Source organism: Propithecus coquereli, unplaced genomic scaffold (genome assembly GCF_000956105.1).
Source record: "Propithecus coquereli isolate 6110/MARCELLA unplaced genomic scaffold, Pcoq_1.0 Scaffold1, whole genome shotgun sequence".
NCBI lineage: Eukaryota > Metazoa > Chordata > Mammalia > Primates > Indriidae > Propithecus > Propithecus coquereli.
Window position 1 is genome coordinate 2976135 of NW_012133857.1, and position 15350 is coordinate 2991484.

The 15350-nt window shown below is 39.6% G+C and overlaps 1 protein-coding gene across 1 annotated transcript in view; it reads left to right on the forward strand.

The window, feature by feature from the left end:
* Positions 1 to 513: 513 nt before the first annotated feature.
* Positions 514 to 15350, forward strand: part of WDR48 (WD repeat domain 48) — a 46759-nt gene continuing 31922 nt past the window's right edge. Inside the window, exons 1-2 of the mRNA XM_012665001.1 lie at positions 514 to 595; positions 13659 to 13799. Of these exons, the coding sequence (XP_012520455.1) occupies positions 548 to 595; positions 13659 to 13799 (189 nt within the window). The 5' untranslated portion in view covers positions 514 to 547. The remainder of the gene's footprint in view (positions 596 to 13658; positions 13800 to 15350) is intronic.

Here is a 15350-nt window from a genome sequence, read left to right on the forward strand (position 1 = left end):
ATTTAAATGAATTCTTTGCTCCTCCCGAATATGGGAGCCACTTCCTTTGCAAGGATATCTATTTCTCCTCCTTTGAGGCCAATTTATAATTCTCCGGATTTTCAGGTACTTCCTGGCAAATCAGTCTGTTGCCCTGCCTACCTAGGAAAGGCTGAGGGTTGGGGGAGAGAGCCTGTCCAGCCGCCTACGTCAAGCATTGTTGAGCCTTTCAGTGTTTTCCTTTTGCCTGCTTGGGCCTCTCTGGAAGAGAAGCCTGGAAAACAGTGCCAGCCAAGGTTTAGCGGCACACAACAGTTGGACCCAGATTCCTCCCTCGGCTCCGAAAAGTGGCTCTCCCTCCATCAGTATTATATCCGCACAGAAGTTTTGTTTTTAGGTACATCTATCTCATCACATGGACACCGGCCACAGCAATGAACAGCGTCTGGAAAGCACACGACCCGTCTGCTTTCAGAAGCACTACCATCCCAGGCCAAAGGAGAAGGGGCAAGACATCCGCCCGGTCCGAGCCACTTCCGGAAGTGACGTACGAGTGTCAACATGCAAGATGGCGGCCCATCACCGGCAGAACACGGCAGGGCGGAGGAAAGTGCAGGTATGGAAGCCTGGCTCCTCGGCCTTCCGGACGCGGCTGGCAGCTCCGGGCCTGCCTCCATCGAGCAGATGCCTCGGACCGCAGCCGGCTAGGGTAGCGGCTTGGGGCGAGCGGGGCGGGACGCGACTGGCGGCGAGGGGTGGGGCCGCGGCGCTAACGGCTTGAGGAAGGGGCGGCGTGGGGGACGGCCGACTTGGCAGTTGGGGCCCAGTCCCGGAACCCTCGCGTGGGGCGTTTTGAGCCCTGGGTTGTTCGTTGCCGCTTTCCTGTAGGAAGGGGCTTGCGAGGTCGGGATGGGTTCGCTCCCCGCCCACTTTCCTCCCCCTTCCCCTTCCTTTCTTAAAAGCGCTGTGCCCCCGCCTCGTCGGAGCGGAGGCCTCCAAGCGCTTCCCGGCGGGTGGGCGGCGGCGGTGTGAGTGGGCTTGTGCGGGGGCGTGGCGAGGCGGCAGAGCGTGGACCGCCCTGAGGGGTTTCTACGCAGGGTTCCGCACGTGGGAGCCCCCAGCCTTCTCTTTTGTGAGAGCTATCTCCTGGGTGAGGTGGAAACGACGTTGTAGTGTGCTGGTGTGAGTGGAGAAATTGTAATTTTAATTGTCTTTGAATTTAATTTCGTCTTCACCATTTCTTCATCTCCTGTGTGCATCGTTGAATCTTTGTTTCTATAATTTGTCATCCAAGGGTAAAGAGTTATCTAATCCTACCATGTGCGCCTTATGCCTTCTTGAATTCACTTTCGTTTGGGGTACGTTTCAGAGTTATTGCCACTTACTATTTTCGGAGAGTAAAAGCCCTATTACAGGTGTTTGCCTGCAGGTATAGTGTATGTAGTAGTGGCAGTGTGGTGCATTTATTGATTAAACATTTACCAAGCACTTGGATTAGCTCTAAAGGGGGGAAAGGATTGAGATGGTATAGGAATAAGTAACACCCAAGCTTGCTTTATAAAACACATCATTATATATAGTTCTACAGCATCACATCGACGAGTGTTTAATAGGTAGTGAGGACAAAGTAGTCCTTCACCGAGGTAACCCCAGCACAAGGCTGTAGGCCATAAAGTCTTCTGAGTAGGTCACATCTTTGTTTTATTGATCACATTGATTAGAACAGTGTCTTAAGCACTCAGTAGATACTTGTTGGATTGAGTAAAATTAATAAAAATCTGAAGTAGCTTACTCTGTTAAGTGATTTTTTAAATACATTAGTGACAGGGTTTAAGTAACCCCAGTATCCAAGCTAGGTGGTGAGAATATCTCCTCAGGACTAAAATGTAACTCAAAGCTGTAAGGTAGTTGTATTATGGACTCTATGGTAGAATACTCCTTAAAGGAGGAAGGGTAGTTAACAAGGCCTCTCAATTCCTTGCGTTAAGACTTAAAAGGCAATTATTAAGAAGTACAGGATGGGGAAGATGTAAATTAACAGTAGCAGTTGTGGAAAAACTGAGTGTTTTAATAAGCTGAATGTGAGCCAGCGCAGGTGATAATTCCACTCTTCACTGGTCTGAGTACAAAACTAGAGTTTAGTGTTCAGCACTTAGCACTTTTGTTCTTCATAGGTATGTCAGTCACATTGAAGAACTGGCTTAAAACTACTTCCTATGAAGAGCATTTGAAAGAGCTGTTTAAGATTAGCTTGCTGAAGAGAAGATTCAGGGAGCTTTCTCTGAATATGTGGGAAATTTGTCCCCATATATAGAAGCAACATGAGAAGCCACAAGGATTGATTTCATCTCAAACGTCATTGTGTACGGACGCATTTTAAACTAGTGTATGTTCGTTGCAAAAAAAAAAAAACCACAAACGGTACAAAAGTATAAATTATAGCTGTCCTCCACTTTTCAAAGAAAGCTACTTTGAGCAGTGTGATATATAATCCTACACCAGGGCTTCTCAACCTGAGCACTGTTAACATTTTAGGCTGGATAATTCTTCATTTGTCAGAGGGCGGGGCTGTTCTGTGCGTTGGCTTCTACCTGGCTTCTACCCACTAGATGTAGTAGTGCCTTCCCAGTTGGTGACAACCAAAAATGTCTCCAGACATTTTCAAATGTCCCCTCAAGGACAAAATTGCCACAGGTCGAGAACCATTGTTCTATACCTCTTCCTGTTTGTATACCTGACTTGCATGATTTTTTACTATAAATAGAGCCATCATATTAACTGTTTTGTGTCTTGCTCAGTCAAAATTTTAAATAAACATTCTTTTTGACCCAGCGTTCCTTACCTAAAAATTTATTCTACAAAGTATGTATGCATTATCTCTATTGGTGCAATGGTGTTTGTTGTAGGAATGTTGTCATTGTGAAACACAGTATCTAAATATCCATAATTGGAAATCTAAATGTCTAATAATCTAAATTGTTAGACAAGTTGATGTAGTAGACTAATTGCACTTGTTAAAAAGATAAGCTAGATCTGTATTATTAAAACATAAATGTGTCCAGAAGTCAAAAAAGCAAGTCAGCATAATATGGTCCCTTTTCCACAAAGGAAATAATGCATTTTCAGTCTGAAAGGATAGTTAAAGTGATTATCCTTTTGGGATTAAATTGTAATCATGAGTAAAACAGGACATAGTATATCTTTAACTTTAAAGTGTATGTACCTTTATATTTTTGAAAGGAAATTTTTACGTTATTTGCTTTTATAAGTAAAACCTTCCATTTTGGAAAAAGTTTATAATGGATACTTGGGGGAGTAAATATATTTTGCTTCTTGAATGTCTGTGTCTTGGACCAAGAGCCAGTTGCCCTCTGCTCCGTTGTCAAGTTGTAGGCCAAAATGAACCCTTGAAACTTACAATAGTGCTAAAATAATCAGTGGGTCCCAACATACTCCTTATTAATTAGAGACAATGAAAAATGAGCACGTCCTAGCATCTTCAGCTTCTAAGAAAACTGGAGGTATGGGGGGCAAGGAATGGATTTGTAATTGTCAGAAACATCAAACAATCAAATATTTGCATTCAGATATGATGCTGCTTTCTTCCTGGGAACTAGGATTTCAAAGCAAGTCTTCTCAGTCCCCGCTGGTCCCTTAGTGCTACAATTTTCCAGCAACCTGAGTCTGTTAATTGGCTCTCTCTGCCTCCATCTTTCCTCCTGTTATGGTCTCTTTCTTCACTTGGTTCAAGAATATAAGTACTTGGCCTTCCATAACAAGAGGATTCTTTTGCCTGGAAATGTCCCCAAATCCAGTTTAACCAGGCTCACATAATAAAGGACATGTATTGGCTCATGGAAATGAAAACTCAAGAGTTAGTGCTAGATTCATGCAACTCTTGATCCAGCAGGCTCACCATGACTCTCTACCCTAAGAAGTGATGTAAAGTCAGCTTTACCATGGGCTGCATACAAGTTGCCCTCTCCTATTCCCAAACCCTAGTTCCGGGCCTTTTCCTCTCAGTGGCATGGTGACTGTACTTGCCCCAGACCTCATATCCTTTCACCACACTACCTAATTAATATAGACGACAGTTTCTGAAGTAGCCCCTGTATATGTTCTGCTAGGATTTGTTTACCTTGAGAGAAATTTTGGGAGCAGAGGTAGAGAATGGGTAGGCAACCGACAGATGTTTATTCTACCACTGCTTACTCCTTTTCCCTGCCAAATATTTAGTCCTTTCAAAGTTCAGAATGGTCTTTACTTCTGATTTTGATCTGGGTTGATGGTTTAATCTTTGAGACTTTTTTAAGGAAGTAGAAAGCTGCCAAATACTGGTTTCTCAAAGAGAGACCCTTGCAGATTAGCCATATGCCCAAGGTGAGTTACTTTTGGTGTTAGGATGGGTAATAAGAAATATGCCAGTTTGACATCTGTTGGAACAGGTGTCAGCAAACTTTTTCTGTAAAGGGTCAAATAGTAAATATTAGGGTTTACAGGTTATTCTTCTGTGTTATAACCACTCAAGTCAGTGTCCTTAGCATTTAGATCTGCCATTACGGCTTAAACCCAGTCATAAGACAATACCTAAATGAATAGGTATGGTTGTGTTTCAATGACACTGGTTTACAAAAACAGGCTTTGGGCTTAATTTGGCCCATAGGCGGTTTTTTTGCTAACCCCTGGTTTAAAAGAAGGCTGGTTTGAAGGTATCCTATTTTTATTTGCAAGACTACTTTTTAGAATACTTTTAAAAATCGATACTATTGAAATATAGTTCCGAGCAGAAAGTCATGGTTCACAAGATTGGACAGGAAAAACAAATGTGGGAATTATTGATATTTAGCCAGATTTTCTTGGAACAGGCTAAACTGGCCTGATAGCTAGAAGTAGCCTTACATAAAAGAGCTGTGTGATTCCATTTATAGCAGTGGTCCCCAACCTTTTTGGCACCAGGGACTGGTTTCATGGAAGACAGTTTTTCCATGGACTGGAGGGGGGGTGTGGCGAGCTATGGGGAGTGGCTGTAAATACAGATGAAGATTTGCTCACTTGCCACACCTCACCTCCTGCTATGCTGCCTGGTTCCTAACAGGCCACGCAGGGGTACTGATCTGAAGCACGGGGCTGGGGACCGCAGATTTATAGGATGTTGTGGAACAGACAGAACTAATCTATGGTGAAAAAAGTCAGATCTAGATTGCCTGGGGATGGGGTGTGGAGATTAACTAGGAAGAGAATGAAGAAACTTTTTAGGATGGTGATAGTGTTCTGTATATCTTGGTAGGGGGTTGTATTACACAGATGTATTCATTTGTCTGAAGTATCTGTGGTACACTTCAGATTTGTATATTTCACTGTATACAAATTTTACCTTAAAAGAACTAATATAAACATGTAACTCTAGTTAATGATATACAGGCTAAAGTATTTAGGAGGAAGTGTGATTGATGTGATGTGCAATTTATTTTGAAAGGCATCAAAAAATACAATGAATCAAATGAATGGGTAGGTGTGCAATAAAGCAAATATAGAAAATGTTAAGAAAACAAAAAATGTTAATTGAATATAAAAGAATATATGTGGTGGATATAGGGCTGTTGGCTGTATAATTCTTCCAATTTTTGTATTTGAGTTTGAAATTTTTCATAATAAAATGTTGGGGGGAAATAGGCTTTAAAGATTAAAAATGGTTAGATGGTGATAAGCAGTAGAAAAGGGGGAAGTGAAATTTTAGTTATGGTGACCAGAGAAGGCCTTGCTGAGAAGCTGACTTTTGAGTAAGGATCTGATTAAGGGAAATGATAGCCACACAGGCATCTGGGGGAAGAGGATTCCAGTGAGGATATTAAATGCAAAGGTCCTGAGGTGGGGAAGTACCTGGCCTCTTTGTGGAACAATAAAGAAGCCTTTGTGGCTGACATATGATGAGTGAGTAAAGAGGAATAGAAGATGAAATCAGACAGGTGACTGCAGGCCAGATCATATAGGGCCTTACAGGTCATAGTAAGCTCTGAATGAGATAGAAAGTAGTTGGTAGATTTTGAGGTAAGGAATGTTATGTATGTGTTTTAATAGGATCTGCCTGGCTGCTTTATTCAGAACAAACTGCAGGGCAGAGCAGGGAGACCAGGTAGAAAGCTATTTTAAAAATCCAGATGCTATGTGATAGTCATTCCAACCAGAGTGGTGAGAAGTGGTTGAATTCTGAATAAGTCTTGAAGGTCATGCTAACAGGCTTGCTGACAGGATGTGAAATGAAAGAGAATTAGGGATGGCACCAAGGTTTTGGGCCTGAGCAACTTGAAGATGGAGTTACCAGTAACTGAGACAGGGAATACTACAAGAAAAGTTAGTTTGAGGAGGACTATCAGGAGCTCAGTTTTGGACTTGTTCTGGTTAAGTTGTCTATTAGACGTCAAAGTGGAGGTGAGTTAATGCACATCCTGAAGGAGCCTGGGGGAATAGCCCAGAGTGTCCCCTTTGTGAGCCTGATAGGCTTTGAAGTCTGTCTTACCTTTGTGCTTATTTTGTGCTTATTCCATAATACATCCACATTTGTTTTCGTATAAAAAATTGTTTTGTTACTGTGGTAAGCAGAAGGGAGTCCCCCTAAAAACATTCATGCCCTAATCCCTGGAACTTGTGAATATGTAATGTTACATGATAAAAAGGATTTTGCAGCTGTAGTAAGTTTACAGATTTTAAAATAGGATTATCCCTGTGTGCCCATTCTAATCATATAAGGCCTTAAAAACAGAGGACTTTCTCAAGCTAAAGGCATTAAGTCTAAGAGATTGTGAATGATGAAAGAGAGATTTGAGTTGTGAAAGGATCTCAACCATTCATGGCAGGAGAGGACCACTGGAAAACATGGGAAGGCCCCCTTTGGAAGCAAAGACAGACCCTTGGCTTACAGCCATCAAGGAAACAAAACAAGGACCTCAGGCCTACAACCGCAAGGAACTGAATTTGACCGATAACCTGAATGAGTTTGGAGGCAGACTCTATCCTATAGCCTCTAGTAAGGAGCACAGACCTGCTAACTCTTGTCAGTTTGGGCCCTGTAAGACCCTAAGCAGAGGACCCACTTAAGCCCAGCCTGGACTTCTCACCTTCAGAACTGAAATAATCAATGGGAGTTGTTTAAGTCATTAAAGTTGTAATTTTTTACAGCAGCAATAGAAAACCAATCTGATTACCTTCAAATAAAATGATCAAGGGAAGATAAGTTTTTCTCTTGATTGTTTCTACCTTATTACACTACCAGTAACTCAAGGGGTATTTAAGTTTGAAATGTAGAGACAGATCACAAGAAGTTCAGTGGATCATTCTTACCATCTGATTTCTTTGTTTTAGTTCCCAGATTGCTGGAGATACTAATCAAACAATGCTTGCTGAGCCAGCTGTACAGTTACAATGTAACTTAACTGGATACTTGTGGCTAGGGGACTACCCTATTACTTTTCTCCCTGTCGGAGTCCCTTTAATTGGCTCTTCCAAAATGTATATTCCCTACTAAAGGCCTGGCTTCCCATCCCCTTGCAAAGCTCATATAGTACTTTTCCCCCATTTTTAAAGCAAATGAAGATAGTCTGATATGAATCCTCATCTTCTGTGCCTTAGCTTGTACTCTTGGCTGTATAAATGAAGTTTTTCCATGACCATGTTCACTCAGTTATTGCTTCTATCTCTAGCACCTTCTACTTTTATCTTTCATTTACTTTCATTACTTCTGTTTGCAAAAGTTTGCCTGTATCTTGGGAAAAAGTATTAATACTTCACTTGACTTACTGTCCCGTCTAGTTATGCTCTTTCCTCAACTAGAGTATAAGCTCCAGGAAGACTTTTTTGTTCTTACTACTGTATCCTCAGCATTTAGAATAGTGCCTGGCAACTAGTGGGTGCTTTATCAATATTTGTTGAAAGAATTAGATCCTGTTTTCCTCTATCTTTCTATAGCCAGACATTTTTTTCTTTAACAAGTTTTTAATGCAATATGTCTTTGAACCTATCAGTGTATATATTTTTTCATTCCTTAATGACCACATAGAATGGATGTACTGAAGTTCAACCATTTCCTTATTGAAGATACTGTTTCTGTTTTTTCCATTATACTATAATTGGCTACAAAAAGAGTTATAAAATAGTAAAGGATGTCTTACAAAAGTAAACAAAAGGACAAAAATAGATAATATAGAATGCATAAAAGATGAGGGATCAGTTTGAAAGTACCAACATCCGATTTATGGGAGTTCAAGAAAGAACAAAGACAACAGACGATTATTTATAATGGATACAAGAAAATTTCCCAGAGCTGAAATACCACAAGTTTCTAGATTGAAAGGGCTTTCTAAATGCACAGCAAAATTAATGATAAAAGGACCAAATCAAGAAATGTCTTAACACCAAGAGCAAAAGAGAAGCTCCTAAAAGCTTGGGGAACAGAGTGGCACAGTGGTTGGGAAGAGCAGGAGAAGGAAAATGGGATCACTTCAAAGTTGAATGGAACAGAATGGCACTGATTACAGTGGCAGCATTGAACACTAGAGGAAGTTAGAGCAATGCCTTCAAAAGCTGAGGGGATTTTTGTACATAGACTTCCTTATCCTGCTGAATCAAGAAGTATAAAGGTAGAGGAAAAGGACCTTTTCTAGCATACAAGGACTAAGTCACCCATGTACCTTTTCTTATGTTACTTTCTTAGGGTTCTGGGAATGTACTTAAGCAAAACTGGGGAGTGAACAAAGAAAGAAGGCAGCATTGGAATTCAGGAAACAATGGCTCTAACCCAGAAAAACAGTAAAGGGAAGCACCATAGATGATAGCTGTGCCAGGCAGACCTAGGGGGCTGCCAGCCCAGACAGGAGTGAGAAGATGAAGCGTTCCAAGGGGGAAACCTTATGGGAAAAATGTGGGGGGTGGGGTGGGTAGATGAGTTCTGTGATACAGCAATTGAAGAAAATTGAGGTTAAAGTAGAGGAAAACATTGAAGAAGGAAAGAAAGACACTCTAGGGAAAACAAAAAGCTCTCGGAGGAAGGAAATGTATTCATAATATAGTACTTAGTAGATAGTCTTACAAAGTCACAACAATGTTGCACAGATTATTTATTCAACCCAAAATAATGAAATGTCTATATTAGAAGAGTAGAGGAAGGAAATATTGAGGGTAATTTCAGAGCTATATCCTAATCTGCAATAGCACGAGTAAATTGGTAATGTCTAAAGGACTGAGTTGTAGGATAAGCATGATATTTAGAGAAATGCAGTGACTATCCAGTAGAAACAACGAAGAGTTGAAATTAGTTACCTTTAGGGATAAAAACTGGGTGTGGGAAGTTTTACTTAGACAGTAGGGAGATAGCTTTTTTTTTTTTTTCACTTTTCCTTTTTTTCCTAAACATTATGCTGTAAGAAGCATTACAGTCTTCAGTACTATTTGATTTTCTAAATATAGGCAAGAATTACTTGTATAAAAATTGAATTATAAAATTCAAAAAACTAATATATGCCCATTGTAAAGCATTTACCACATAAAAAAGACACGAAGGAGTGAACATCACCATAATCCCATCTCTCAGGAATAACTATTGGTAGCTTATATATGTGTATCCTTCCAAACTTGCGTATTTATTCTAAAATATGTCTTTAATATTTTGAAACATTTTTACAACAATGGTTATTGTATACTGCTGTATCGGACCACATATATTTCACTTAAAAATATGTGATGACTTTCTTCCTATGTCAGTCAGTCTAGATCTACATCAACATCTTTAAGGATTGGATAATAATATTCTCTTTTATAGGTGTGTATGCCAAAATTTATCCTAAGATACTTCTAATTATTTTACATTTTTTTATGTATCACACATCTGTATTAGATACTCTTGAGGTTGGCCCAGACTTAGTTTGCCAAGAATTACTTTCCACCTAGAATGAGAACCCTGACAATCATGTTATTCCTTCACTCTTGCCTACCAGACCAGTCAGATGATCTCCTAGAATTCTGGATATTGAGATTTAGATGTCCTACACAGTCTCGGTTATGGAAATGTACTCCAGATAAGCAACCTTGGAGCCCTAGTGAGAAAAAAAATTGAGAGAGGCTGAAGTTAACGTTGAAGCCAACTTGGTTCCTGATGGCTTTCCAACATCCGATTCGTGCAACAATACATATGTCTTTTATATGCCAGACACTGTCGTGGGGATACAGTGGTGAGAGGAACAAGGCAGACAAGTTCCTTACCTTCTTGGAGCTTTTATTTTAATGGAGACAGTATAACAAAAAGGATTATACGGAGTGTGGTAAGAACTGTCAAATAAGTAGAGTAAGTGATGGGGTAATGCCAGAGAGGGAAATGGGATGAGGAAAGGCCTTTCAGAGAAGGTAGCCTTTCCACTAAGGCTTGAAGAGTAAGGGTATGGGAGACAAGATAAAAGCTGGGGGAAGAGTATTGCTGTGGGGCTTGGAGGGGTGGGAAATCTTCTTGGCACAGGGAACAGTAAATGAGAAGGCCCTGGGATAGGAAAGAGCTTGATGTGTTTGAGGAACAGAAAGGAGTTTGCGGTGACTGTCATAAAAAAAAAAAAAGCTGGGGCAGTTTGCCGGGTGTGTGAGGATGCAGAGTTGGAACAAAACAAAGTATTTAAGGAGTTTGAACTTAAAGTTGATGAAAAGCCATTGGAAGGTTTCCACAGAGAAGTGCCATGATTTGATTTTAAAAATGTCTCTTATGAGCTATGACTATATTTCCTGCCCTTAGGCTCTGTTAAATATCCTTGTATCCTTATGTTAATTTCTCCTTTAAAAAAAAAGAAGAAAAACACTTAAGCTGGTTTGAGTAGATAGATCTCAGTTACAGTTACTTGCACCCAAAAGACTGACTTAAGACAACATCCTTGTAGCTATTTGTGTCTGTGGCCCTGACCCTTTTTGAAGGATAAATTCATTGAAGTAGAATTTCAAAGAACATTTTCAAGAATTTTAAGCTTTTAATAGATATTTACAGGTTGTCTTCCAGAAGCGTAATTATTTATACTTCTATCAGTGACATGTGAAAGTGTTCACTCACGCTCAGGGAAAAAATAATGGCAGTTATTTTAAAAAAAATCTTCTTGTATGATAATTAAAATAATCTCACATTATCATATCTTTGATTATTTATCAGCCATTTTCTTTTTTAAAAATTTCCTCTTTATGATCTTTGCTCTTCTTTCTGTTGGAAAATTTGACTTTTTCTTATTGTTTTATAAGGAATTTTTTTATGTTGAGTAAAATGTCTTTCATATTTATTTCATTATTTTTTTAGTTAAATGTTTGCCCTTTAGCCTTGTTCATGTTACTTTTTGACATTCAGAAGGTTTTCTCTTTTTAAAAATAGCAGCTTTATTGAGAAAATTCACATACTATAAAATATACCCTTTCAAAGGGTACAGTTAATTGATTTTAGTATATTCACAAAGTTGTGCTTTGGTCACCTAACTCCAGAACATTTTAATTATCCCATATCCATTAGCAGTCACTCCCCATTCCCTCCTCCTCCAAGCTTCTGGCAACCGTTAATCTACTTTCTGTTTCTATTGATTTGCCTATTCTGGACATTTCACATAAATAGAATCATAAAATATGTGACCTTTTGTAGCTGGCTTCTTTCACTTAACATAATGTTTTCAAGGTTCATCCATATTGTAGCATGTATCAGTACTTCACTCCATGTTATGGCTGAATAATATTCCATTATATGGGTATACCACATTTTGTTTATTCATTTCATCCATTGATGGACATTTGGGTTGTTTCTAGTTTTTGCCTATTTCGAATGCCACAGTGCTATAGACATTGTACATACAAAAGGTTTTGATATATATTTGGTAAGATTACCGTTGCTCTTTTCCTTGGTAAAGATTACCATCTTTCTTATGTTAGAAGAGCCATCTCTAGCTAAAAACTATGTAAATTTTCACCCGTCTTTTAAAAATTATTTTTATGATTATTAAATTTCAATCTTTAGGCCAGGTACAGTGGCTCATGCCTGTAATCCTAGCACTCTGGGAGGCTGAGGTGGAAGGATCACTTGAGGTCAGGAGACCAGCCTGAGCAAGAGCAAGACCCTGTCACTAGAATAGAAAAAATTAGCTGGGCGTGGTGGCAAGTGCCTATAGTCCCAGCTACTTGGGAGGATGAGGCAGGAGGATCACTTGAGCCCTGGAGTTTGAGTTTGCTGTGAGCCATGATGACACCACTGCACCCTAGCTGGGACAACAGAGGGAGACTGGTCTCAAAAAAAAAAAAAGAAAGAAAAAAACTTCAATCTTTAATCCATATGAAAATTAATTTTGGTTTGAGATGTAGAGAAAGGATATAATTTTGACTAATAGAAACACTAGGTGCTCCTAGATAATTTATTATAAGTTGTGTCCTCATCGATTTAAAACACTGCATTTATATCAAGATAAAAAATTGTAATAGAAAATGTTTCCAAATCTTATTTTATTCCATTGATCCTTTTATATATTCTTATTGTGGCACTCCAGTGTAATTCTGGTAGCTTTATAATACCTTTTAAGATCTTTAAAGAATATCATCTCAGTTACCTTCATTTTTAAAAATGTCTGGGTATTCAAAAAAAAATTATACTGTTAACTTTTAGAAAGAACTGCAATGGGATTCTCACCAAAGTTGGGTTAAATTTAGAGAGTTAGGAAAGAATTATCAATTTTGAATCTTCCTGTGCTACAATATGGCATGTCTCCTTCAAGTTTTTCTTTTGTGTACCTGTTCCTGTCAGTTACGTATCTTCCTTGTGAAATGTATTTCTGGGTATTTTATTGCTATTGTAATTGGTTCTTCTCCCCTACTCTGCCATTATATTTTAAACTGGTTATTTCATTACATTAGAAAAATTTTGCTTTGGGGTGCCTGCCAGCTAACCCACTTTTTCTTAGATGTAATTGTTTTTTGTTGATCTTTATGTGTTTTCATAAGGAACAGAGGTCATCAACGGTAACAAAGTAAAGAAAAGTACCCTGAAGAAAAAGTTTAGTATGTTCTAGGAACTCAAAACTTCATTTCGCTTGACAAATCAGGGAAGGCCCTTTTGAGAAAGCATCATTTAAACAAAAACCTGAAGGTTGCAGTAGGAGTTAGCCAGACAGGTGGGAGGAGGAGCTTCAAAGAGAGGGTTCCAGCATGTGTGATTGTCTGGAAGTACAGTATGGGTAAGGAACTGGCGCAGAGATGAGTGGCCAGAAAGGTGAACAAGGCCGTGTTAAGGAGTTCATATCAAATGATGAGTCTAGTAGTAGTCAGCAATTGGAGGTTTTTGAGCAGAGGTGAGACACATTCCAGTTTACATTTTTAAAAGATTACCCTAGCTGCCTTGTGAAAAATGGATGAAAGACAAACAGGAGTGGGAGAGAAGTCCAATTAGGAGGCAGTTGCAGGAGTTAAGCAGCAAACTTGCTCGTCTTGGACTAGGCTGTCATTAATATCATCCTTCTCTTCAGCTCTTTAGTCTTTACAGAGTAAAGTAAAAATTGAATTTTATTGGACTGAAAAATAAGTTTTATATTTGAAAACACAGGATTTTCAATTTCAGTTAGCCAACAGTAGACTACTTTTTTTATTGCATGGTTTGTAACTTCATAAAAAGAATATTTTGACATATTTTTCAGGTTTCCTATGTTATTCGAGATGAAGTGGAGAAGTACAATCGAAATGGAGTCAATGCCCTGCAGCTGGATCCAGCACTAAATAGACTTTTCACAGCTGGTCGAGACTCCATCATAAGAATATGGAGTGTCAATCAGCACAAGGTAAGGCTGGGATTAAGTTTACAATTCAAATCTGTACTCTGTACATTTTAGACAAATGGTTTTCACTGTCTAATAGGATGCCTTTGACAGTTTCAGATTTAATCTCTTTGAATACTGACTTGTTTGGTACACTGTGTAAAGACATTGCAACCAGAATGCTGTAAACTTTTGAGAAAAACCACCTCTAGGAAAGTTTCAGAAAGTTGTAGCTAAGGCGGGGACTCCATAAACTTGGTTTGCCGGAAGAGCTCTCTGCCACAAAGGCACAAAGAGATTTGGCTGGTAGGGGGGTTATTTTCAACAATTTATTCTTTTGTTTTAAATATGTTCCCCAAAAGCCTCTTGGCAACCCTACTAAAAAAGGTTGAATATGCTTTTACATTTAATCTTGAAAAAATATTTGCTTTTCTTCATTTAAAAGTGATTAGGGCCCCCATAAAACCCATAAGGCCTTATTAAATAATGTGGTTGGTATAAAACTGTGAAGATAATATGTTCCGATTCTTCAGGAGTTTTTGTTTGTTTGTTTTTTGAGATAGAGTCTTGCTCCATTCCTTGGGCTAGAGTGCCATGGCATCAGCCTAGCTCACAGCAACCTCAGACTCCTGGAATCAAGCAATCCTTCTGCCTCAGCCTCCCGAGTAGCTGGGACTACAGGCATGTGCCACCATGCCCAGCTAATTTTTTCTATATATTTTTGGTTGTTCAGCTAATTTCTTTCTATTTTTAGTAGAAACGGGGTCTCACTCTTGGTCAGGGTGGTCCTGAACTCCTGACTTTGAGCGATCCTCCCGCCTGGGCCTCCCAGAGTGCTAGGATTACAGGCGTGAGCCACCGCGCCTGGCCTCTTCAGGAGTTTTAAAGTCGGTTTTGTTTTTTTTTTTTTTGAGACAGAGTTTCACTCTATCACCCAGGCCGCAACCTCAAACACCTAGGCTCAAATGATCCTCTGCCTCAGCCTCCCGAGTAGCTGGGCCTATCAGCACGTGCCACCACACCCAGCTAATTTTTCTACTTTTTTATAGAGATGGGGTCTAACTCTTGCTCAGGCTGCTGTTGAACTCCTGGCCTCAAGCAGTCCTCTTGCCTTGGCCTCACAAAGTGCTAGGATTATAGATGTGAGCCAGTGCTGTAAAGTCTACTTTCTTAAGCAGAAAACAGGATTTAAATACATGTAAAACAAATGCCCAGTCAAATGAGAAGTCAATATCTCTTTTGGTATTTTGTTTGAATGCCTGTATTGTGAATGATATAGAAAAGAAGATTCAGGGAAGGAAAAGAAGCATTTATTGAGCTCCTAACTGTGTGCCAGACACTCTTGGCATTTTTATGTTCAACATGATTTTAATTCTCACAGTATCCCTCAAGGTAGCTGTTATGATCTAGACTCTAGACCTTTTTTGGGAGAGACAGCTATGTTGCCTGCCCAGGCTGGAGTGTGATGGCACAATAATAGCTCATTGCTACATCCTCAAACTCTTGGGCTCAAGCAGTCCTCCTGCCTCAGTCTCCCAAGGTGTTGGGATTATAGGTGTGAGTCACTGAACCCAA